The sequence below is a fragment of the Hemiscyllium ocellatum genome, chromosome 31, assembly GCF_020745735.1.
Source record: "Hemiscyllium ocellatum isolate sHemOce1 chromosome 31, sHemOce1.pat.X.cur, whole genome shotgun sequence".
In the NCBI taxonomy this organism is placed as follows: Eukaryota; Metazoa; Chordata; class Chondrichthyes; order Orectolobiformes; family Hemiscylliidae; genus Hemiscyllium; species Hemiscyllium ocellatum.
In genome coordinates this window covers 49,349,611-49,375,138 of record NC_083431.1, presented here as the reverse complement: position 1 = coordinate 49,375,138, position 25,528 = coordinate 49,349,611, and the positions used below count along the sequence as shown (strand labels likewise).

The window sequence follows — 25,528 nt, the reverse complement described above, 5'->3', positions numbered from 1 at the left end:
CTTGTGTTTATTTTGTAGTTTTATGGAAAACAAGCTCATGACGATAAGAATTGTCTGAGGATAGACAATTTTCCATATTGTCCATGAGAATATCTTATTGTGGTGAACTTTGCTGTTTACTATGTTCAGCTCTGTTGCACATCTCTGGATGTAGCAGAGAACAGTACAGAATGTTGATGGAACTTTACATAATCGCTGAAACCTACAGATAAAAATGTTAATGAAGTTGCTGAATGGTAGAGAAAGTAATTTTAGCAGCAAATTTGATCTTGGTACTGAAGCTTACCCAGCCTCGCATGTGTGATCAAGCATAAATCACTTTATTTTACCTTCCTGTCATCATTGAATTCGATTGAATGTACAGCATAGCGTCCATTCAGCCCAAATGGTCAATGCTAGTGTTTTGCTCTTTTTAATTTTCTCTTCTTGCCCTGTGAATATATTCTTCCGTTCTGATCTCCCTCACATACCCATTAAACCTCTTTAACAGCATCAATGCTAGCTCCTTCAGTTACTCCATGTGATAGTGAGATCCACATTGTCACTCCTCTGTGCAAAGGAATTGTTCCTAAGTTTTTTATTTGATCTATTAGTGACTATGTTTTATTTATGCTTCTGCCTTGTTCTGGATTTTGTTGTTAGAAACAGTTTTATTCAGACAAACTGCTCTGTTCTTTAAAATAAGTCCTAGCCTATTCCAGTGATCCTGACAGCTTCATCATTCCAATTAGGCTGTCAGTCGACCCAAAGTGTTGTTAGGGAGGGAATTCCAGGATTTTGACCCAATGACCATAAAAGAAGGTGATTGCAGTTCCAAGTCAGGATGGTGAGTGACTTGGAGGGAGACTTACAGGTGGTAGTGTTCCAAGTTATCTTCTCCCCTTGTCCTTTTAGATAGTAGAGCTGCTGTTGAAAAACGGTCTGTTGGGTCTCCCTTGACCAATTGAATAAGATTTTTTGGCACATACACCAACTACACAGACAATGAAGGGGATGGTGAACGATATGATACCAAAATGGAATACAAAAAGGTTGAGAAAGAAGTTTAAAAATGTGATTAGGAAACAATCTATGAAACTAAATTATGGAAAAATACAAAACGAAACAGTAAGATTTTCCACAGACACTTGGATAGCAAAAGTCAAGATCGTGATAATGATGCCAAGGGACAATCACAAATAGTAACAACAAAACGGCAGAAATAGATTAGATTAGATTACTTAGATTACTTACAGTGTGGAAACAGGCCCTTCGGCCCAACAAGTCCACACCGACCCGCCGAAGCGCAACCCACCCATACCCCTACATTTACCCCTTACCTAACACTACGGGCAATTTAGCATGGCCAATTCACCTGACCCAAATAATTCCTTTTTGCCTTGGTATTTACCATGGAAACTAACATTGCAGTCATGGTATTGAAAGTGAATATCAAAAAGGATAAAAAGCCATTTAAGACTGGATAAGTGGAGATACTTGACAAATTAGACTAACTTAAGGTTGTCTAGACAGATAATACCTTGTCTAGACAGATTGCAGAAGTAAAGCTAGGGACTAGAGCTCAGGCACTATGAAATGTTTTCAAAGCAATCATTACAAAAGAGAATATTGACAGAGGGTTTCTGGACATACCCATACTTAAAAAATGGAGCTAAACAACTTCAACTTGCTTAATATTAGAAAAATAAAAAAAAACCTAAGTCTGAAACTGCAATAGAGTAATTAGCACAAATTCCAAAAAGGAAAATCTGTGCTTGACCACTCTTGTTGAATTCTTTGTAGAAGTGAAAGATTTAGATAAAGGTAATGCAGTGGATGAAATTAAAATTACATTTCTTAAAAAAAGAAGCCTCAAGTGAGTTACTATACAGTAAGACTCTCAAATTAGATCAGAACATGAGGAGTCAGGGCACAAATAGCGGAATTGATAACAAGCTGACTGTAAAACACAAGACGGAATAATAATTGACTCAGATTAAGACTATGAAAAGACAAACCAAACAGTGGGATTCATTTCGAGAAGGGTCAAATTAAAATGCAAGAATTGATGTTAGAGTGCTCATGACATACTTTGAACTGATCCGGTTTCTGTTTTATACAAGTGTTTAAAAAAAACACTAAAAAAGGTGCAATAAAGCTTTACTAGAATAATGCCAAAACTGAGAGCTTATGTCTCTTGTGAATTGAGGGCTCTTTTGGGAAGAGAAGACTGAATGGTGAGCTAGTGGAGGTTTCCAGGATTAGTAAATGATTTGATTGGATAAATCTATAGACGGTCTTTCTACTTGCAAGTGAAATCAAATCCAGGTGCATAAATATAAAGTTGGATATTTAGGAGTAACCTCTTGAAGCAAGAATGAGGATGTTAGAAAGTACAGGAAATAGATGAACAGGAGACTCTGGTGATGGAGATAGTTGAAAAGGGTGAGAGGAGGCTGGAATGGAACCTGAATTCTGTGCTGAATGGTCTGTTTCAGCACTGCAAACAGTTTGCAAATCTTGTCTTAACTTCCACCAGGTGCTTCCATGTGCTTTTAGTAATATGGATGTTGAATGATTTTTTTTTCAAGTTAAACAATGGATTATCCTGAATTAAAACTCAGATTTTCAATTTAGCTGACAGCCTGTTTAAAGTGAGCAGGATTTGCAAATGAATACAGTTTCAAACTAATTGCAGAAAATAAATGGGACGGCTAGTATTTCTCCAGAATCTCATTTTCATTTTGACACTGTATAATAAGAAATGTAATCAGCTTTAGAAACAAGACTTGAGGCAAACAAACAAGTCAGATTTAATCCGCTAATTTTAATGATTGTTGTGTCTGTCATTCACAGAGTGACACATTTTTCATCTAGTCTTATTCTTATCCTTTTTTTAATTGAAGGAATCTTAAATTTGTTTTGCTGCAACAGATGCACAGTTGTTTTTGACTTAGTTCTTGTGATGTGGCTGATACATTTAACTTCATCCCTAATTGCCCCTGAGCATCAACGCAGAGTAGGGTTAAAATCCATCACGGCCCAGACAGGGTTGAGAGACAATCATTAATGCACAGTGGGCACTTTTTTCTGAGTTCAGCCTTCATGGTCACTTTCTGATCTCATCATAAACAGTAACCGAAAAAATATGTACTTGCATTTAAAAATTTAGCTGAATTAATAAAGTTTATAGATGTGGGGGTCCAGTGGTCAATGAGATTAAGGAACAAATTTTCATTGATTAAAAACCGAAAGAACTGCAGATGCTGTAAATCAGAAACAAGAACAGAAGTTGCTGGAAAAGCTCAGGAAGACTGATAGCATCTGTGAAGAGAAATCAAAGTTAACGTTTCCAGTTCAATAACCCTTCCTCAGAAATTTTCATTGATGTTGGCAAGTCAGGCTACAGATCACCTGCCAAGTTTTCTAACCTGGTGCCTTCAATTGAACTAATTGTTGAACAGATTGTATATCATGCAACTACTCTCAAATATCAGTTTAGAGCCTCCACTAATAGTGGAAATTGGCTCTGGCTTAATATTGACCAGGAATTTCCTGGGAGTTAGATTACTTACAGTGTGGAAACAGGCCCTTCGGCCCAACAAGTCCACACCGACGCACCACCCACCCAGACCCATTCCCCTATATTTTAAACCTTCACCTAACACTACGGGCAATTTAGCATGGCCAATTCACCTAACCTGCACATTTTTGGACTGTGGGAGGAAACCAGAGCATTCGGAGGAAACCCACGCAGACACAAGGAGAATGTGCAAACTCCACACAGTCAGTCGCCTGAGGCGGGAATTGAACCCGGGTCTCTGGCGCTGTGAGGCAACAGTGCTAACCACTGTGCTACTGTGCCACCCAAAATTATTCCTGCTCTGCTGCAAAGTATCTACTGCCGTTCTGGCAGGTTACGGTGGTGGACTGGGCACATATCTGAACAAATTCCCAGCGAAGGAGTTCTGCTTTGTTTTCTTCTCAAATAAAAGAAAAAAATAACCAATGGACGTGTCCTGCTGCCTCCTGACAGTTGATGGATAGGTGACCTGTTTATGCAATGAACCATTGTGCCCCCTAGTGACTTAGCCCATTATGACTAATACTTCAACCACACAGATCAGAGGCTGGATCTCTGTTGGCTTTGCTGGACTCTTGTTGGAAAATACCAAGGACCACTGGGTCACTGACCTTGGCTATAATACACCCTTTTGTAATGTTGAATATGTGACTTCATGAATGAGCAGATGAGACTGAAGCTGAATAGGCTCAACACAAAAATACATAGAGTATGCAACAACAGAACATAGAAGTAGAACATTAAGACCATTTGACGCAACTGGATCTTGCTGGCACTTACAGTTTATTCAAATCTCCTCCCATTCTTAATCCTCTAATCTGATGAACATAAACTTTATGTGCTTCTATTTATACGTATCTGCACATTGTGTTTCAACTGTTTCCAGCGATAGCAAGTTCCGCATTCACAGCATTCTCTGACTAATTCTTGTGGTGGAGGGCGTCGTCGATCACGTCTGGGGGGAGTCTGCGGTCCTTGTGGGGGGGGGGGCCCATCTGGGCTGTGCGGTGTTGGAGCTGGTCCTCCTGGGAGCAGATGCGGCGGAGACGCCCCTCCCCCAATTCCTCCTCCCTACCTTTTATCTTAGCCTGCTGGACACACTTTCCTCATTCCTGATGAAGGGCTTATGCCCGAAACCTCGAATTTCCTGTTCCTTGGATGCTGCCTGACCTGCTGTGCTTTTCCAGCAACACATTTTCAGCTCTAATTCTTAATAGGTTGTGTAGCGGTCATTTTAATGTTGATGACTTTCTCTGCTCCTCAAACAGATACACCCTCTCTGTGTCAACTTTGATGCTTTTATAATTTTTAAAATCTCAGCCTTTCCAGCCTGGTCAGTCTGTCAGCCATTCCAGAAGGATATAAACTTGCAGCTCTGGTACTATCCCTTCAAATATTTTCCTTTCCCAAGAGTTTCCATTCAGGAATACTTTGTGCATGCAATTTAGGAACTTCTGGATCTCCTGGGTCATTCTCATGAAACTAGTCTTGATGTTTCCTGGTGGAGAGCTGAGAGACTCCTTACCAGTGCTGTGGACATTCTGTGATTTCTGTTCATTGAGTACCACCAGGTTGGCTACTGACTGGGTAGATCAACCAAATGGAACACCTCACACTTGTTGAAATTCACTTGTCAATTATGTGCCCATTCTTGAAAATTCTCTCCAATTTCATGTCTTTTGGAAATTTCAAACAGCAGCCAGGATTTTCCCCATTAAGAGGTGGTGGGAAGACAAAGAATCGAGTGGGTTAACACTAGGCAGATACCCACTCCCTTCACGCCACCTCATGAATTAAGTTCTGGAAGGGAAGGCTTATGTTTGGACACATGGTAAATTAGGGTGCTTTAATGTGGTCAATTAACCATCACTTAAAGGCCTCTTCATGCCACTGGTCTGATTCACTGTGTTCTTAGCAGGTGAGAAAATTGGCAGCACTTCTGACAAGTAAAATGGGATGGCCTTACTGTTGGGTTAACTGGGAATGGGGGTGCCTTACTGTGCCCCAATCTGGGGACTTATTTATTAACCCCTTATGTGGTAGCTTACTGAAAACTATTTTGAAATCTAGATATATTACATCATCTGTGCTGTTTCTGTCCACTCTATCTTAATTCATCAAAGAATTCAAGGAGAGTGGTCAAGTAAAATGTTCCCTTTTGAGACGAATACTAAGTATTCAGAGTATAGCAAAAGATGCCTAAATAGGTAGCAAGGTATAGAAAAGGGACTATGAAAAGCAACTCACTGGGAATGTCAAAATCAACACAAATGTTTTGCAATTATATTACAAACAAAGGGTGCTTAAGAGCCATCTGAGCTGCTCAGAAGTTGACAATAGTGATCTTGTGAACACATGTTTACACGTCTGGAATTGAGAGCTACTCCGTAATGGTAACCATGGCACTATTGTTGATTATCATAAAATATTGTCTTTCCTTAATGGAAGAAAATCTGTCACCTTTACCTGGTTTGGTCTTTGTGAGACTCCACAGCAACGACCATGTGTTGTTGACTCTAACTGCCTTCTGCATGGCCCGTTTCTCCTATTTGCTTGAATTGCAAAATTTTTAGTGTGAGCTTTGTCTTTGTTTTATGTTGCCCCTGATCTCTTCAATCATTCATACTCCACCCAAAAGGGAAAATCTTGCTTGACCATTCTCTTTGAATTTTTTGAAGATAAAGCTTTGCTCCTTAATGTATAACTTAATTTGGTATCACAGTACAATATGTTTTTGAACATCTCCCAGTGATACTTTGTTATTTTAACCAATGGCATGTTTGCCTAGTTCACCATGGATAGTCTCAGTCTTGTTTTACTGAATGGTCTAGCAAGCTATTCAGTTCAAGAGCAATTGCAGTTTGGCAATAAATTCTAATCTTACCTGTGATGCCCACATCCCATCAAAGAATGAAATCACTATGGGAAAACATTTTAAGGAAGCTAATAGTAAATTAAGGACAAGGACTCACCAGCATCAATGTAATGAAATAATAATGAAAAAATAACAATGATACCAGAGAGTGAAAGACCCAATGCCCAATTCCCAAGATTTCCAGACTTTTCTCTGAAGTATGTGAGAACACCATTGAAATAATGAAAATAGTCTTCCCAATTTCTTTTGATTTGGAATCATTCCTTTTGATTGAAAGTTATGTATTCTGTCACTCGCTACCTGCTATCCACCATCTACACGGCATATGTCAGAAGTGTGATGGAATACTCTTCACTTGCCTGAATGAGTGCAGCTTCAACAACACTCGAGAAGCTTGACACCATCCAAGGCAAAGCAGTTGCTTGATTGACAGTGCACATATATTCACTCACTTCTCCTCTGACACACAGTGGCAGTAGTGTGTACCATGTAGAAAATGTCCTGCAGTAACTCACCATGTGTCCTTCAAAGTACTTTCCAAACACATGATCTCCGCCACAAGTTCCCTGCAAGCCACACGCTTTCCTGGTTGGAACTACATCACTGTTCCTTTAGTGTCGCTGGGTCAAAGTCCTGGAATTCCCTCCCTGGCAGCATTGAGGGTGTACTGATACCTCAAATACTGCACCAGTTCAAGAAGACAGATCGCCAACATCTTTTCCAGGAAAATTGGTGATAGGCAATGAATGCTGTCCCAAATAGATGCCCACATCGCCTGAATCAATAAGAAGGAAGGTGTTCCACTATTTTAGAATGATAAGAGAGGAAAACTGGGGAACTATAAATCAGTTGGCTGAAGATTTGTTTGTAATTTCTCAATAAGAGTTCATAATTAAGGTTATTGTGACTAATTGCGGCAGTGTTTGGCTGATTCAAGAATTTTTATTGGTTAAGAGGCAATGGAGGAGAAATCTGGTGGAAAAGAGATGAACTGAAGAAGTAACAGGGTTAATCATGAGGGCAAAAAGGGGACATGAGATAGCTTTGGCAAGTAGGGTTAAGGAGAATCAAAAGGGAATTTATAAATACATTAAGGACAAAAGGGTAACTAGGGAGAGAATATGACCCCTTAAAGATCAGCAAGGCATGGAGTCACAGGAGATGGGGAGATATTAACCAAGTATTTTGCAACAGTGTTTACTGTGGAGATAGACATGGAAAATATAGAATGTGGAGAAGTAGATGATGACATCTTGAAAAATATCCATATTAAAGAGGAGGTGGTATTGGATGTCTTGAAATACATAAAAGTGGATAAATCCTCAGGACCTGATCAGGTGAACCAGAGAACTCTGTGAGAAGCTTTGTAAGTGATTGCTGGGTCCCTTGCTGAGATATTTATATCATCGGTCACAGGAGAGATGCGGAAGACTGGAGGTTGGCTGACGTGGTGCCACTATTTAAGAAAGCTGGTAAGGAAACGCCAGGGAACTATAGACGGGTGAGCCTGACATGGGTGGTGGGCATGTTGTTGGAGGGAATCCTGAGAGACAGGATTTGGAAAGGCAAGAACTAATTAGGGATAGTCAACATGGCTTTGTGTGTGGGAAATCATGTCTCACAAACTTGATTGAGTTTTTTGAAGAAGTAACAAAGATGGAGATTTTATGGAATACAGGGAGACCTAGCCATTTGGATATAGAACTGGCTCAAAGGTAGAAGACAGAGGGTGATGGTGGAGGATTGTTTTTCAGACTGGAGGCCTGTGACCAGTGAAGTGCCACAAGGATCAGTGCTGGGCCCTCTACTTTTTGTCATTTACATAAATGATTTGGATGTGAGCATAAGAGGTACAGTTAGTAAGTTTTCAGATGACACCAAAATTAGAGGTGTAGTGGACAGTGAAGAAGGTTACCTCAGATGACAACAGGATCTGGATCAGATGGGTCAATGGGCTGAGAAGTAGCAGATGGAATTTAATTCAGATAAATGCGAGATGCTGCATTTTGGGAAAGCAAATCTTAGCAGGACTTATACACTTAATGGTAAGGTCCTAGGGAGTGTTGCTGAACAAAGAAACCTTGGAGTGCAGGCTCATAGCTCCTTGAAGGTGGAGTCGCAGGTAGATAGGAGAGTGAAGAAGGCATTTGGTATGCTTTCCTTTACTGTCAGAGTATTGAGTACAGGAGTTGGGAGATCATGTTGCAGCTGTACAGGACATTGGTTAGGCATCTGTTAGAATATTGCGTGCAATTCTGATCTCCTTCCTATTGGAAAGATTTTGTGAAACTTGAAAGGGCGTAGGTTTGCTCACTGAGCTGTAGGTTTGATATCCAGACGTTTCATAGCCTGGATAGGTAACATCATCAGTAGCGACCTCCAAGTGAAGTGAAGCTTTATCTCCTGCTTTCTATTTATATCTTTCTCCTGGATGAGGTTCCTGGGGTTTGTGGTGATGTCATTTCCTGTTCGTTTTTTGAGGGGTTGATAGATGCCATCTAGATCTATGTGTTTGTTTATGGCATTGTGGTTGGAGTGCCGGACCCTATCAGACACAGAAAAAGTGGTACTAGTAAAAGGATTAAATTCCAATTACCGAGACGCTGACAAGAGGGATTTCCTAGCGGCATTAGAAACCACATTGAAGGACAACAATCTCACGGAAGAAACACAACAAACTATCAGACAGACAGTTGCACCTACTCTGAGCCGAAAGAGGGAAGGAAACAAACTGAACACACAAGAAAAGAAAACCCTAGAAAACCTCAAAAAAGACAAAAACATCGTTATATTACCTGCAAACAAAGGTCGGCTCACAGTCAACCTGAACAGAAGGGACTACATAGAGAAAGCCAATGCATTACTCGCAGATACCAACATCTACCAACCGGTGGCGCTAGACCCGACCCCACAACTAGGAAACAAAATTACATATCTCCGAAGAAAATTCCATAATTCCGGACAATTAAACAAGACGGAAATCCAGAAAATGAAATCCGCCGGGACCAACACCCCAAAATTCTACGGACTACCAAAAATCCATAAATCAGGAGCCCCCCTCAGACCTATAGTCTCACTACCCAGAACACCAACTTACACACTGGCCAAAGAACTACACGCAAGACTGAAATACCTAGTAGAAGAGTCCCAGCACTCCATCCACTCCACCCAGGAATTCCTAAAAATCATCAAAAACACTAAAATAGAGGAAGACGAAGCAATGATCTCATTCGACGTAACAGTGCTGTTCACCTCCATCAACATCGACCTGGCAAAGGAAACACTTACTTAGAAGAGACCATCACACTCACCCCAACCACCATCAATCACATTACCAACGAAAACATCATGAAGCTAGTGGACCTGTGCCTCACCACCCTTTTCACTTTCAACAACATAATCTACAAACAAACCAACGGCACACCCATGGGATCTCCGCTATCAGGATTCATAGCAGAAGCGGTAATGCAAAGACTAGAACAAACAGCCCTACTAACCATCAAACCAAAAATCTGGGTCCGCTACGTAGATGATACCTTTGTCATCACAAAACGAAACAAGAAAGAAGAGACATTTAACATTATCAACAACACCCTCACAGGCATAAAGTTCACCAAGGAGGAAGAAACCGACAACAAACTCGCATTCCTGGACGTCACAGTCGAAAGAACGGACAACGGAGAACTACAAACCTGCGTATACAGAAAACTGACAAACACTGACCAAATACTTAACTACATCAGCAACCATCCCAACACACACAAACAAAGCTGTATCAGAACACTACTCCAACGAGCTACCACACACTGCAGCACAGACGAACTTCGGAAAACAGAGGAGAACCACCTATACAACGTATTCAAGAAGAACGGATACTCAAAAAATACAGTGCGCAGATTCCTCAAGAACAAACCACGACAAGCAGACCAAACACAGCCAGAAACCCTAACCACCTTACCATACATCAAAGAAGTTTCAGAAATGACAGCCAGACTACTAAGACCCCTCGGATTCCTAGTAGCACACAAACCCACCAACACACTCAAACAAAAACGAACAAACTTAAAAGACCCAGTACAACCCACGGACAAAACCAACATAATCTACAAAATTCCATGCAAGGACTGCCACAAACACTATGTAGGACAAACAGGAAGAAAGTTAGCCACCAGGATACACGAACACCAGCTAGACTCAAAAAGACACGACCCTCGTATCCCTACAGACGGATGAAAAAACCCACCATTTCGACTGGGACAACACATCTATCCTGGGACAGGCTAAGCAAAGACATGCCAGAGAATTCCTAGAGGCCTGGCACTCCAACCACAACGCCATAAACAAACACATAGATCTAGATGTTATCTAGCAACCCCTCAAAAACGAACAGGAAATGACATCACCACAAACCCCAGGAACCCCATCCAGGAGAAAGATATAAATAGAAAGCAGGAGACAACGGCTTCACTTCACATGGAGGTCGCCACTGATGATGTTACCTAGCCAGGTAATGAAACGTCTGGATATCAAACCTACAGCTCAGCGAGCAAACCCAAACCCTAAACCTCAACCTCAGCTACAAACCTTCACAAACCTTGCAAAAATCTTGAAAGGGTTCAGAAAAGATTTACAAGGATGTTGCCAGAGTTGGAGGATTTGAGCTATAGGGAGAGGCTGAACAGGCTGGGGCTGTTTTTCCTGGAGCGTCGGAGGCTGAGGGGTGACCTTATTGAGGTTTACAAAATTATGATGGGCATGGATAGGATAAATAGACAATGTTTTTTTCCCTGGGGTCAGGGAGTCCAGAACTAGAGGGCATAGGTTTAAGGTGAGAGGGGAAAGATATAAAAGAGACCTAAGGGGCAACTTTTTCACACAGAGGGTGGCACGTGTATGGAATGAGCTGCCAGATGATGTGGTGGAGGCTGGTACAATTACAACATTTAAGAGGCATTTGGATGGGTGTATGATTAGGAAGGGTTTGGTGGCATATGGGCCGGGTGCTGGCACGTGGGACTAGATTGGGTTGGGATATCTGGTCGGCATGGACAGGTTGGACCGAAGGGTCTGTTTCCATGCTGTACATCTCTATGACTCTATGATTGAGGGCGGAGTGGTAGACATGATCTATTTGGACTTCAGTAAGGCATTCAACAAGGTTCCTCATGGGACACTGGTTAGCAAGGTTAGATCCTATGGAGTAGAGGGAGAACTTGCCATTTGGATACAGAACTGGCTTGAAGGTAGAAGACAGAGGGTGGTGGTGGAGGGTTGTTTTTCAGACTGGAGGCCTTTGACCAGTGGTGTGCCACAAGGATCAGTGCTGGGTCCTCTACTTTTTGTCATTTATGTAAATGATTTGGATGTGAACACATGAGGTAAAGTTAGTAAGTTTGCAAATGACACCAAAATTGGAGATGTAGTGGACAGCAAAGAAGGTTACCTCTGATTACAATGGGATCTTGATCAATTGGGCTAATGGGCTGAGAAGTGGCAGATGCAGTTTAATTTAGATAAGTGTGAGGTGCTGCATTTTGGAAAAGCAAATCTTAGCAGGAATAAAACACTTATTAAGGTAAGGTCCTGGGGTGTGTTGTTGAACAAAGAGACCTTGGAGTGCAGGTTCATAGTTCCCTGAAAGTAAAGTTACAGGTAGATAGGATAGTGAAGATGGTGTTTGGCATACTTTCCTTTATTGGTCAGTGCATTGAATACAGGAGTTGGGAGGTCATGTTGCGGCCGTACAGGACATTGGTTAGGCCACTTTTGGAATATTGCATGCACTTCTGGTCTCCTTCCTATCAGAAGGATGTTGTGAAACTCGAAAGGGTTCAGAAAAGATTTACAAGGATGTTACCAGGGTTGGAGGATCTGAGCTACAGGGAGAGACTGAACAGGCTGGGGCTGTTTCCCCTGGAGTGTCAAGAGTCTAAGGGTGACCTTTATAGACGTTTCTAAAATCATGAAGGGCATGGATAGGATAAATAGACAATGTATTTTCCTAGGAATGGGGAGGTCCAGAATTAGAGGGCATAGGTTTCTGGTGAGAGGGGACCTAAGGGACAACTTTTTCACACAGAGGGTGATGCATGTGTGGAATGAGCTGCCAGAGGAAGTGGTGGAGACTGTTACAATTACAACACTTAAAAGGCATGTGGATTGGGTATATGAATAGGAGGGGTTTAGAGGGATATGGATCAAGTGCTGGCAAATGGGATTAGATTAGGGGAGGGATATTTGATTGGCATGGACAAATTGGACCGAAGGTTCGATTTCTGTGCTGTGCATCTCTATGACTCTATTTCTTTTAACTTAGGAATGGCTTGGTGAACTAATGACTGTTCTTTTTACATCCACAGCTATAATCAGAGAGGAGAACAGGAAAGCAGGTCAGAGTGTTCACATGTAAGTACAAGTCCGATAACTGCAGTGTTTGTTAATAGATTGGGCATTATGTGAAGATCAAGAACCTGCTAGATTGAATTGACATGCTCTATAAGTAAATTACACAATCACTAGTTTGTTCAGTGAATGGGGCACTCTCATCAAAATTGACAGAATATTGATCAATAACTGTAGGACTGTGTTCTTGTGAGATAGTGTGTAGGGTCCTCTCTGATTCCGGAATATGATGGCCAAGGAAGCTTCATTCATAATGTGGCAAAACAGATTGAGTATCAGTTTGCATATCCTTCCAACACAACTGTGTTGAAAGAAAGTGGGAGCCTCCACCAATGTGCTAGACTCCACGTAAAGTGATCTTCCAGATGACCTAAAACACATCATCATTCAGGGTATGAATATAAAGTGGCTTGGAGAGGGAGAGAGTGAGAGAAACTGTGTAAGTATAAAGCACACAAAGAGAGAGTGGGCTGAGAATGCAAATATTGAAAAGGGTAGTGATACGTCTGTGAACAGAGTCAGAGAACAATCTTAATGCACTGCTGCAGCACAAGGAGGGGTGGCAGGATATGTTAAACACCAGTATTTAATCTATCAAAAACTTAAACTAGATTGATGTTGTTGTTTGTTTTTCAAAAGCAATTAAGTTGATTAAATCCCTGATTAAATAGTAGACACCAGAGGTGGAGAGAACATGGCAGCAATAGCCTGCAACACAAGGAAAACAGCTTATTGAGCTGGAAATACATCCATTATGGAACATCAAGGAGGTGCCCTTTAATCTTGGACACATTCACACAACCCTTCGCAATCCCCTCCAGATTTAGGTTAGGTAGTTGTAGTTACCTCAGGTTGCCTTTATTCAACACTTAATGTGGTCCTTGCTACTTGTGCAAACATGGGTAAAGTCTGCAAGATTGTTGAGTAAACCTTAATGACACAGGAGGCTATTCCCATCGAGGACTGAAGGAGTATACAGTTGAAATAAAGGATATTTTAATAGGACGTGGTTCAATTCACTCTGCAGATGGTCAATGCCTGACATTGTGTAGCTCAGATATTGTCGACTGATAATCGGTCCAGTTCTGGGTGTTCTGCAGAACTTGCATATTCAACATGGACTGTTGAATGAAGGAGTTACCAGGTTTATAATTAGGAATTCTTACTCATACATTTTCATGTACGTTAGGGTTTTTGTATGTTAAACATGATATTTCAACCACAAGACATAGAAAGAAATGTTTCCTTTTCATACAGTTTAATATTTCTTTTTAGGAATGAAGACAAGAAACGATTTGAAGTAGTTAGGTCATATACTGGTAAGTAAATGCTAACATGTGACTACATGAAAAAAATACAAGTCCTATGAAGCATCCAGTACGGACGCCATTTGGTCCTTCAGTTCTGTATTGGCTCTTTGGCAGTGATTTCCAATTAGTTCCAAAGGCCTTGTTGAAAACTGCTGTTGAATTTGCTTCCATCATTCCATCAGGCTGTGCGTTCTGGATCATAACAGATCATTGTGTTTCTTTTTGAATAAATTCCTTGCATCACCTCTGGTTGCTTTGCCTGCCATCTCTATCAAATCCCCTCACAGTTTTAAAGCAGACAATCCCAGCTTCTCCTGTGACTCCAAATACTTAGTCATTTAGTCCTGGTATCCTTGCATTAAGTTTCTTTCAAGATCTTTCCTAAATGCAGCTCCCAAAATTGAAAATGTCAGAGGAGCAAAGGACTCATCTGTGTTTGACAACACATTTGACATAGTCACCTTGCTTTTGTACTTTATTCCACTACAAATTAAACCATAGGCTGTTTTAACAACAGACTTATCAACTTGTCCTGCTACCTTCAGCAATTTGTGTGTGTACACCTTCATGCCTTTCCGTTCATGCATCCCTTTAAAATTGTTCTATTCAATTTTATGTCCTTACTGTTCCTGCCAAAATATGCCACACTTCCAGTCTATGTCCTGAAGTCTGTTGCCATTCTTATTGTTTACAATAATTGAGTTTTGTATCGTCCACAAATTTTCCCAAATCCAGGTGAGTAATACTTTTATCAAAAAGAGCAATAATTCTGTTTTCTGAGGAACATGATCAAATGCTTTCTTTCAAACAGCCATTCTTCACTAGTCTCCCATTTCTGTCCTTGCAGCAATTTTGGGTTCTTTGCTTTAAATTTCGTCCACAAATTTGTTATGTGTTTACTTTATCAGTTTTGTTTTGAAAGTTTCTTTCCACAACATTGCACTACACACATTAGCTTTCTTGGTTATTTCAAAAAACTCAGACTTTGTCCAACACCGTTTGCCTTTTATACTAATTAGCCCCTGATTTTTTTAAGTGCCACTGTATTTGTTCTGGTGTATTGCCTGAAAGATGTCACAAACAGCAGTAGTCTTCGTCACCTGAAATTGCCAAGATTGTGTCTTGCCCAATTTATTTTAAACCAATGTATATCTTCTGCAGTCCTGTAGTCCTTTGACATTCCCTCCAAATCTGTAGAGGATTGGAAGATTATGGCCAGAGCCTTCCACCCTTACTTGCCTTCGTAACCCTTCGTAACCCAGGACCTGATGATATTTCTACTTTGATATCTGCCAACTTGTTTTAACTGTCCCTTTATCTGATTTGATGCCTTATTGCTGTGACTCCTCATTGCTTCATTGGCAGCATCCTTCCCTTCAGTGAAGCCAATTGTACCACATTCATTTCGTACTGTATTGGTGCCTTCTGTTTCCATGAGAAGATTTTCCTTTAGTACCTAATTTAAGAAAAAGCACACTTGCAACGGAGGCAGTATAGCTAAGAATCATTACTTTGGTACCTTGGATGAGAAAGCTGTCCTCGGCTGAATAATTCTTTGAAATTCAGAAGAATTGATTGTTGATCTCATTGAAAACATAAGAGTCAGAAGGATTTTGACAGGGCCAATATTAAGAAGTGATTTCGCTGGTTGCAGAGTCTTGAAATAAAGAGCTGATCATTTAGAACTCTTCACTCAGAGAATTTAAAACATTGATGTTTTCTACTTGGAAGGTTGTGGAAACTGCATTACTGAATATATTTACGGCCAGGACCGACATTGTTAGGGAATTGAGGATTGGCCAAGAAAGAGAAGCTGAGGCAGGGAATCATCCATGGTTGCACTGAGTGACAGAGCAAGCTCAAGAAGCCTAATCATTTGCTCTAATTATGTTCTTTATTCTTGTCTACAAAGCACTTTGGTCATCCTGAGATCAGAAAAAGTACAAAACTTTATTTTGAAGTTTAGAACATGAAGAACACTGAGATATTATAGTGCTGTTATAAGTTGCTAATATCACAAGATGTTATTCTTGCCATTGAGCCTTTGAATTTTTTAAATTGAAAACATGTTGTCTTTTTCTTTCAAGTATCTCGACCAGAACAAACAGCAAGGCCAGAACCAGAGATGGGGTAAGAAATATGGTGCAAAATATAGTTGACAATGTAAATAAAAACCTCAAACAATCTGCCTCTTGAGTTGGCCAGTTGTAAAAACATTAAGTGTATGTGTTTATGTACATTATTGGTGTGAGTTGCTGCATTTATGGACTTGGTAAATGAAGGATATAATTTATTACTATTTGATAATATGCTTCTAACCTCTTTCAGGAATATGGCTACCTCAAATCATTCACTTTCACAAGTTCAACAAGGTTTGTATGAAGATGTTCTGAATCCCTGAGTTAAATAGTGATAGCAGATCGTCAAGATTATTCACTGCCAAAGAATTTCCAATGTGTCTCTAACTCTGCTTGCGTCTTGTCCTCTCACATTTTCTGTCTTCACTTTTGTCTCCCTTTCTCACATTGTTTCTATTTCATTTCATTTCTTGTCTTGTCTTGTTGCCTTGGAGTCTCTTGCTCTTTGCCTTTTGACTTTCTTTGCTCACCCTCATTCCCTTTCTGAAAGACTGTCCTTTGCCACTTTTTCTCTGCATGTCGTAGAGTCATAGAGATGTACAGCATGGAAACAGACCCTTCGATCCAACTTGTCCAAGCCGACCAGATATCCCAACCCAATCTAGTCCCACTTGCCAGCACCCGGCCCATATCCCTCCAAACCCTTCCTATTCATATACCCACCCAGATGACTTTTAAATGTTGCAATTGTGCCAGCCTCCACCACTTCCTCTGGCAGCTCATTCCATACACATACCACCCTCTGCGGGAAAAGTTGCCCCTTAAGTCTCTTTTTTTATCTTTCCCCTCTCACCATAAACCTATGCCCTCTAGTTCTGGACTCCTCCACACCAGGGAAAAGACCTTGTCTATTTATCCTATCCATGCCCCTCATGATTTTATAAACCTCACCCCTCAGCCTCTGATGCCCCAGGGAAAACAGCCCTAGCCTATTTTAACCTCTCCCTATAGCTCAAATCCTCCAACCCTGTCCTGATCTTTCAGGTATAATTGTAGTTTTGGTTATCCTAGACTATCAGAGGAGAAGTGTCACTTAAATAAGTTCTCTTGGTTCAGGAGTTGTTCCGTAAAATTGAAAATGTAAATATGAGAGACAATCTGAGGAGACAATATAGGAAGTTAGGCAGGAATTTAAAAAGTAGGTCCTCAAGGGTATTAATACAGGGGAACCTCAATTATCCGAAAGTGATGAACGGGCACTATTTCATTTGGATAATCGATTATTTGGTTAATCAATTAACTGCCTTTCCTCTAGGGCTTGGAGTTTTTAAAGTCTTCTCCCCATTCAGGAGACTAGCAGCACACAGTGCGTGAGCCCCGCCCCCCCCTACCCCCAACCCCGTCTGACACCACCCGCTGCGCCAACTGCGCCCCCATGCAACACCTGTCCCTCTCAATCCCCTCTGACATTGCCCTCTGCCCCCATGCAATATCCCTGCCCCAACCCCGTCTGACCCCACCCCTGCCCCAACCCATCTGACACTGCCCCTGCCCCCAACCTGTCCAACACCACCCCCCTGCCCCAACCCACCTAACACTGCCCCCTGCCCCCGTGTAACACCCCCCACCCGCAACCCCGTCTGACCCCGCCCCATCACTGCCCCTAACCCCGTGTGACACCGCCCCTGCCCCCAACCCTGTCCAACACTGCCCCCCCCCCGCGCCCAACCCCATACACACCCACCCTGTCTCCGGGGCAGCTGGACTGAACACCAACAACAAGACTGCTGCAGTTGCCTTTGTGGGGTAAGTCTCCAAATGGCACACACAGCCACAGCCACACACACGACGTTTTACTGCAACTTTTTGACAGTTTCCATCTTTGCCCTGTGTCTGTGCAGGACTATATTGGAGAGATTATCTGGGGAAGGGGGGTTTAGGGTACAGGTACACCCCTCTGTGGAACTCCAAGGAAAGTATAGGGAGAGAGAGAGGATGGGAGGTTAGTCATTTGGAGACGTTGCCTGTTAAATCACTGTAAACAAAAGACGCAATGACTGTTGGAAACACGTCTGATGGAATGCTTCCATCGGGACCTTGGGATTTCCTTCGAATAATCCGATTTTTGGATAATTGATATTCAGATAATCGAGGTTTCTCTGTATTTGGATTATTCCCGGCGCCATGAGCTAGTCAGGGTAGGAATAGGATGATAGAGCAGATGAATGCATGGTTGAGGATCTGGTGCAGGAAAGAAGGATTCACATTTTTAGAGTATTGGAATCTCTTCTGAGGTAGAAATGACAGTACAAAAAGAACAGATTGGAAGGAGCCTAATATAATGGTGGGAGATTTGCTAGAGCTGCTCAGAAGGATTTAAACTACTAAAAGGTGGGGGAGGGACTCTGAGACTGAGACCATGAGAAAAGAGAGCATTCTGAGATTGGTGCTGTTGGGAAAAGGAGCAAATCAAACAGACATCGCAGGCAGAAACAAAGCAAAGAAACAAAGTAGGACTCACAAACTGCATTTACTTCAATGCCATAGGCCCAACAGGTAAGACTGATGAACTCAGGGCATGGTTGGGAACATGGTACTGAGATATCATAGCGATATGGAGACATGGCTCAAGGATGGACACGATTGGCAGCTAAATATTCCAGGTTATAGTTGCTATAGGAAGGATAGAAAGTGGAGCAAGAGAGGGGGAGTGGTGTACTTCAGGAGAATATCTCTGGGAATATGTCCAAGGACGTTATTTGGGTGGAATTGAGGAATAAGAAAGGGATGATCATCTTATTAGTATTGTACAGTAGACCCCCAATAGTTAGTGGGAAATTGAGAAACAAATTTGTAAGGAGATTTCAGTTATCTGTAAGAATAATAGTGTTTATTGTAGGAAATTTTAACTTTCCAAACATAGACTGGGACTGCCATATTGTTAAGGGTTTAGATGGTGAGGAATTTGTTAAGTGTGTACAAGACAATTTTCTGATTCAGTACATGAATGTACCGACTAGAGAAAGTGCAAAGCTTGACCTACTCTTGGGAAATAAGGCAGGGCAGATAACTGAGATGTCAGTGATGGAGCATTTTGGGGCCAGCGACCATTAGTTTTAAAATAGTGATAGAAAAGGATAGACCAGATCTAAAAGTTAAAGTTCTAAATTGGAGGAAGGCCAATTTTGACAGTATTAGGCAAGAACTTTCAAAAGTTGATTGGGAGCAGATGTTCACAGGTAAAGAGATGGCTGGAAAATGGGAAGCCTTCAAAAATGAGATAACTAGAGTCCAGAGACAATATGTTCCTGTTGGGTGAATGGCAAGATTGGAGGGTGTAGAGAATGCTAAATGACTGGAGAAATTGAGGTTTTGGTCCAGGACAAGAAGGAAGCATACGTCAGGTATAGAGAGAGCAGGGATTGAGTGAATCCCCATACGACAATAAAGTCAGTATGAGGATACTTAAGAAGAAAATCAGGAGGGCCAAAAGGGGTCATGAGACAGCTTTGACAAATAGGGTTAAGGGGAATCCAATAGAATTCTATAATTACATTAGGAAGTGAATAGGGCTCCTTAAAGATCAGCAAGGCTGCCTGTGTGTGGAACTGCAGGAAATGGGGGAAGATGCTAAATGAGTATTTTACACCTGTGTTCACTACGAAGGAGGATATGGAAGATAGAGAATATGGAGAAATAAATAGTGACATCTTGAAGAATGTCTATATTACAGAGGAGGAGGTGTTAGATATGTTGAAACACATAAAGGTGGATAAATCCTTGGGACCTGATCAGGTATACCCTAGAACGCTGTGGGAAGCTAGGAATGTGATTGCTGGGCTCCTTGCTGAGGTATTTGTATGCTCGATAGCCACTGGTGAGGTGCCAGAAGACTGGAGGTTGGCTGATGTAGTGCCACTATTTATTTAAGAAAGGTGTTAATCAGTGGTGGGCTCGTAGATTAGATTAGATTAGACTTACAGTGTGGAAACAGGCCCTTCGGCCCAACAAGTCCACACCGACCCGCCGAAGCGCAACCCACCCATACCCCTACATTTACCCCTTACCTAACACTATGGGCAATTTAGCTTGGCCAATTCACCTGACCCGCACATCTTTGTGACTGTGGGAGGAAACCGGAGCACCCGGAGGAAACCCACGCAGACACGGGGAGAACGTGCAAACTCCACACAGTCAGTCGCCTGAGTCGGGAATCGAACCCGGGTCTACAGGCGCTGTGAGGCAGCAGTGCTAACCACTGTGCCACCGTGCCGCCCTAATAGATGGAGGGAATCCTGAGAAACAGGATTTACATGTACTTGGAAAGGCAAGGACTGACTCGGGATAGTTAACATGATTTTGTTCATGGTAAATTGTGTCTCACTAACTTGATTGAGTTTTTTGAGGGAGAAGTTGGGAGGTCATGTTGCAATATTGGTTGGCTACTGTTGGAATATTCATGCAGTTCTGGTCTCCTTCCTATCGGAAGGATATTGTGAAACTTGAAAAGATTTACAAGGATGTTGCCAGGGTTGGAGGATTGGAGCTATAGGGAGAGGTTGAATAGGCCAGAGCTGCTTTTCCTGGAGCATCGGAGGCTGAAGTTTATAGAGGTTTATAAACCTTATAGAGGTTTATAAAATCATGAGGGGCATGGATAGGATAAATAGACAAGGTGTTTTCTCCAGGATTGAGGAGTCCAAATCTAGAGGGTATAAGTTTAAGGTGTGGGGGAAAGATTTAAAAGAGACCTAAGGGGCAACCTTCTCACATAAAGGATGGTGTGTGTATGGAATGAGCTGCCAGAGGAAGTGGTGTAGGCTGGTACAGTTACATTTAAAAGGCATCTGGATGATAATATGAATTGAAAGGTTTAAGGGAGATATGAGCCAAATGGTACTATATTAATTTCTGATACCTGGTTCGCATGGTCGAGTTGGACAGTCTGCCTCCGTGCTATGCATCACTATGACTCTATGAATCTAAGTAATGAAGTGGATTGATGAGGGCAGAGCAGTGGATGTGAGATATGTGGACTTCAGTAAAGCGTTGGGCAATGTTCCTCATTGTAGCATAGTTAGCAAGGTTAGATGACAGAGAGAACTAGCTATTTGGATACAGTCTGGCTAGAAGGTGGTAGTGGAAAGTTGATTTTCAGACTAAAGGTCTGTGACCAGCGGTGTGCCACAAGGATCACTGTTGTTTCCACTGCTTTTCTTTATTTATAGAAATGATTTGGATCTGAACAAAGGCAGTATGGTTAATAAGTTCGCAGATGACCCCAAAATTGGAGGTGTAGTGGACAGCGAAGAAGGTTAGCTCAGAGTACAATGGGATCTTGATCAGATGGGCAGTGGATTGAGGAGTGGTAGATGGAGTTTAATTTAGATAAATGAGAGGTATTGTGTTTTGGAAAGGCAAATCAGGGCAGGACTTATAGAAGTCATAGAATAGAGTCATAGAATCCCTACAGTGTGGAAACAGGCCCTTCGGCCCAACAAGTCCACACTAACCCTCCAAAGAGCAACCCACCCAGACCCATTCGCCTACCCTGCCTACTCTACATTTTACCCCTGACTCATGCCCCTCACCTACACATCCCTGAACACTATGGGCAATTTAGCATGGCCAATCTACCTAACCTGCACATCTTTGGATTATGAGAGGAAACTGGAGCAGCCGGAGGAAACCCACAGACATGGGGAGAATGTGCAAACTCCACACAGACAGGCCTAAGGTTAGAATCGAACCCAAGTCCCTGGTCCTGGGAGGCTAGCAGTGATAACTATTGAGCCACGTGCCGTCCCATTATAAACTTAATGGTAAGGTCCTGGGAAGTGTTACTCCACAAAGAGACCTTGAAGTGCAGATCCGTAGTTCATTGAAAATGGAGTCTCAGGCAGACAGGATAGTGAAGAAGGCATTTGGTACGCTTTCCTTTATTGGTCAGTGTAGGAGTTGAGAGATCGTGTTGCGACTGTACAGGACATTGGTTAGGCCACTTTTGAAATACTGCATTCAGTTCTGGTCTCCCTGCTATAGTAAAGATGTTGTGAAACTTGAAAGGGTTCAGAAAAGATTTACAAAGATGTTGCCAGGGTTGAAGGATTTGAGCTACAGGAGAGGCTGAATAGGCTGGGGCTGTTTTCCCTGGAGTGTCGGAGGCTGAGGGGGACCTTATAAAGGTTTATAAAATTATGAGCAGTATGGATAGGGTAAATAGGCAAGGTCTTTTCCCTGGGGTTTAGGAGTCCAAAACTAGAGGGATTCAGGTGAGAGGACAATGATTTAAAAGGGACCTAAGGGGCAATCCTCCTACACAGTGGGTAGTGTGTATATGGAATGAACTGCGAGAGGAAATAGCAGAGGCTGGTACAATTACAACATTTAAAGGCATTGGATGGGTCTATGAATATGAACAGTTTAGAGGGATATGGCCCAAATACTGGCAAATGGGACTAGATTAATTTAGGCTATCTGGTTGGCATGGTCGAGTTGGAATGAAGAATCTGTTTCTGTGCTGGACAGCTCTATGGGCCTTCATGAGACTTCATATCTTTTATATATCTCCTTTTAAGATATGTTCAGAGTGGTCACTCCTAATTGGTGATTTTCTTGAGGTGAGTATTATGTTGATGTTCTACGTAATAAAATCCCCCACTGATGTTTAATACTGACAGTTGGTTGTGAAAGCCGGGAAAATCAACAAATAATTGGGGGGGGGGGGGTTGAATATCATTACCCAGGGAACTAGAGTGCAGCAATCCTTCAGGAAAGGGATTACCTCATATTGAGGCTGGGGTAACAGAAGATATAAAGTCCTGCCATTTGAGTGCCCATCCTTCTCGAATTTACTTATCTATACAACACTTTTCACTGGCTTTGAAACTAATCTCTGCTTATCTGTAGTGTTAAATAAACAAAAGAATCAAAAAGTCTTTCATGTGGTCTTTATGGGCATTTAAACAGGCATTGGATAGGCATATGGAGGATAGTGGGCTAGTGTAGGTTAGGTGGGATTGGATCGGCGCAACATCAAGGGCCGAAGGGCCTGTACTGCGCTGTATTTTTCTAAGTTCTAAGTAAAAGTGTGCTCTGTGCATGTGCCAGTTGTGACATTTTCTGGGAGCACATACACACAAGTAGCACATCTTTACTGTTTTAACCCTTGCTGTGCCAATATTAAACTCCACTCTCTTTCCTAACAGCATCAGGCAGCCCACCCAACTACGGCAACCTAGCTGTCAGTAAGTAAATAATTTCTGGAATGTTGTAGCCAAGGGCAGGTGAGAGAAAGTAACCATTGTGAATCATAGCTTTAACTCTGAATGTTGATTGTATCACCTTTGTTTCCAAATTCAAAAAAGATTTAGAGGAGTTCATCACTAAACCGTTCAAAGCTCTGGCTAGGTCCAGCTGAACACAAGGCAATTCAACCTTGAGAACTGTGTCCATTTCTGGTCAGAGTACACCATAGGAACTACCAGAAAAGCTGCATCTAAGAAGTTATAGAGAAATACACTTTAGTAAATGGTAATGTAAAGGGTATGTCTTTAAATTATAGATTGAGAGTAGGACAAGGAAACATAGAAAGAAAATCTTACTTACATAAAGTTATTTCAACCAGGAAGTTTACTGTCAGGTTGACTGTGCACAACATAGTTTAGATCATTCTGCTTGTGTGACTGATTCCTCGTGCAACCATCTTTGATTTTGAAGAATTACATTAAGAGAGAATTTTCCCTAATAGTCCCTGAACTGAGTGGCTTGCAAGAGATGACCGCATTGCTGTTGATTTAGAGTTACATATAGTCAGTGGATTTCCCTCTCTAAAGGACATTAGTGAACCAGATGGGTTTTACAACAATTGATGGTTGTTTCATGGTCACATCATTGAAATGACCTTCTAATTCTAGATTTCATTGCTTTGATTATGACCAATTGCCCTGGTGAGATTTGAAACTATGTCTCCAAAGAATTAGTTTGAACCACTGGATTCCTAATCCAAAGATATTATCACGTTTTCTTGTCATGTTTCATGGGATGTGGGGATTGCTAGCTAGGCCAAATCTTGTGAGTCATTACTGATTGTCTTTGAGGACTTGTTTCTGGATCAGTGGTGCTGGAAGAGCACAGCAGTTCAGGCAGCATCCAAGGAGCAGCGAAATCGATGTTTTGGGCAAAAGCCCTTCATCAGGAATAAAGGCAGAGAGCCTGAAGCGTGGAGAGATCAGCTAGAGGAGGGTGTGGGTGGGGAGAAAGTAGCATAGAGTACATTAGGTGAGTGGGGGAGGGGATGAAGGTGATAGGTCAGGGAGGAGAGGGTGAAGTGGATAGCTGGAAAAGGAGATAGGCAGGTAGGACAAGTCCAGACAAGTCATGGGGACAGTGCTGAGCTGGAAGTTTGGAATTAAGGTGAGGTGGGGGAAGGGGAAATGAGGAAACTGTTGAAGTCCACATTGATGCCCTGGAGTTGAAGTGTTCCGAGGCGGAAGGTGAGGCGTTCTTCCTTCAGGCATCTTGTGGTGAGGGAGCGATGGTGAAGCAGGCCCAGGACCTTCATGTCCTCGGCAGAGTGGGAGGGGGAGTTGAAATGTTGGGCCACGGGGTGGTGTGGTTGATTGGTGCAGGTGTCCCGGAGATGTTCCCTAAAGCACTCTGCTAGGAGGCGTCCAGTCTCCCCAGTGTGCTGAGTTGCCTTCCTAAACTGCTGCACTCCTTGGGGTAGTCAGGGATATCCACAGTACTGTCAGGGAGGAAGTTGTGGATTTTGATCCAGTGATACTGAAGGACTGCAGGCAATGCATTTCCATGTCAGTGTAGTGAGTGGCTGATGAGGTACAAATGTATTTGTGTGATCGTCTTCTGAATCTCTTGGCAGATTGCTGCCATGCAGTACATTTGCCCTAGGCCGTTTTGTTGAGTTGCTGGTTCAATAGGAACTATAGATGGTTCCAGAATAGTTTTGGAGCTGGAGTGCTGGTTGGCAGGATGCCATCTGTGCAAACTATCTCAATAATCTAACAAGTTCTATTCTCTTCCAGCAAACAAATATGAAGACGACCAGAATTACATGTAAGTCACTGTTTGCATTCTGTCTGATGGCCTAAAAACTGAAGTCTAAATTTCTTCTGAGGCATAGCAACGGAGACTGAGAATCGGATTGGGTACAGAATCAGCACTGGCTTGATTTACACTGGAATCCCAGTTACCAAGACAGCACTTGTTCAGTTTAAGCTGTGTTTTGGATTTAATTCCACTTGTTAACAGTTGTACTTTATTTGTTTTGGAATGCTTTGAG

At 42.0% G+C, this 25,528-nt stretch overlaps 1 protein-coding gene across 1 annotated transcript in view; it reads left to right on the top strand.

Annotated features, from left to right (window-relative positions):
• The window catches only part of LOC132830480 (linker for activation of T-cells family member 2-like), a 78,516-nt gene that overhangs the window by 36,601 nt on the left and 16,387 nt on the right, over positions 1 to 25,528 (top strand). Inside the window, exons 3-8 of the mRNA XM_060848234.1 lie at positions 12,797 to 12,842; positions 14,115 to 14,158; positions 16,237 to 16,279; positions 16,478 to 16,521; positions 23,436 to 23,474; positions 25,272 to 25,302. Of these exons, the coding sequence (XP_060704217.1) occupies positions 12,797 to 12,842; positions 14,115 to 14,158; positions 16,237 to 16,279; positions 16,478 to 16,521; positions 23,436 to 23,474; positions 25,272 to 25,302 (247 nt within the window). The remainder of the gene's footprint in view (positions 1 to 12,796; positions 12,843 to 14,114; positions 14,159 to 16,236; positions 16,280 to 16,477; positions 16,522 to 23,435; positions 23,475 to 25,271; positions 25,303 to 25,528) is intronic.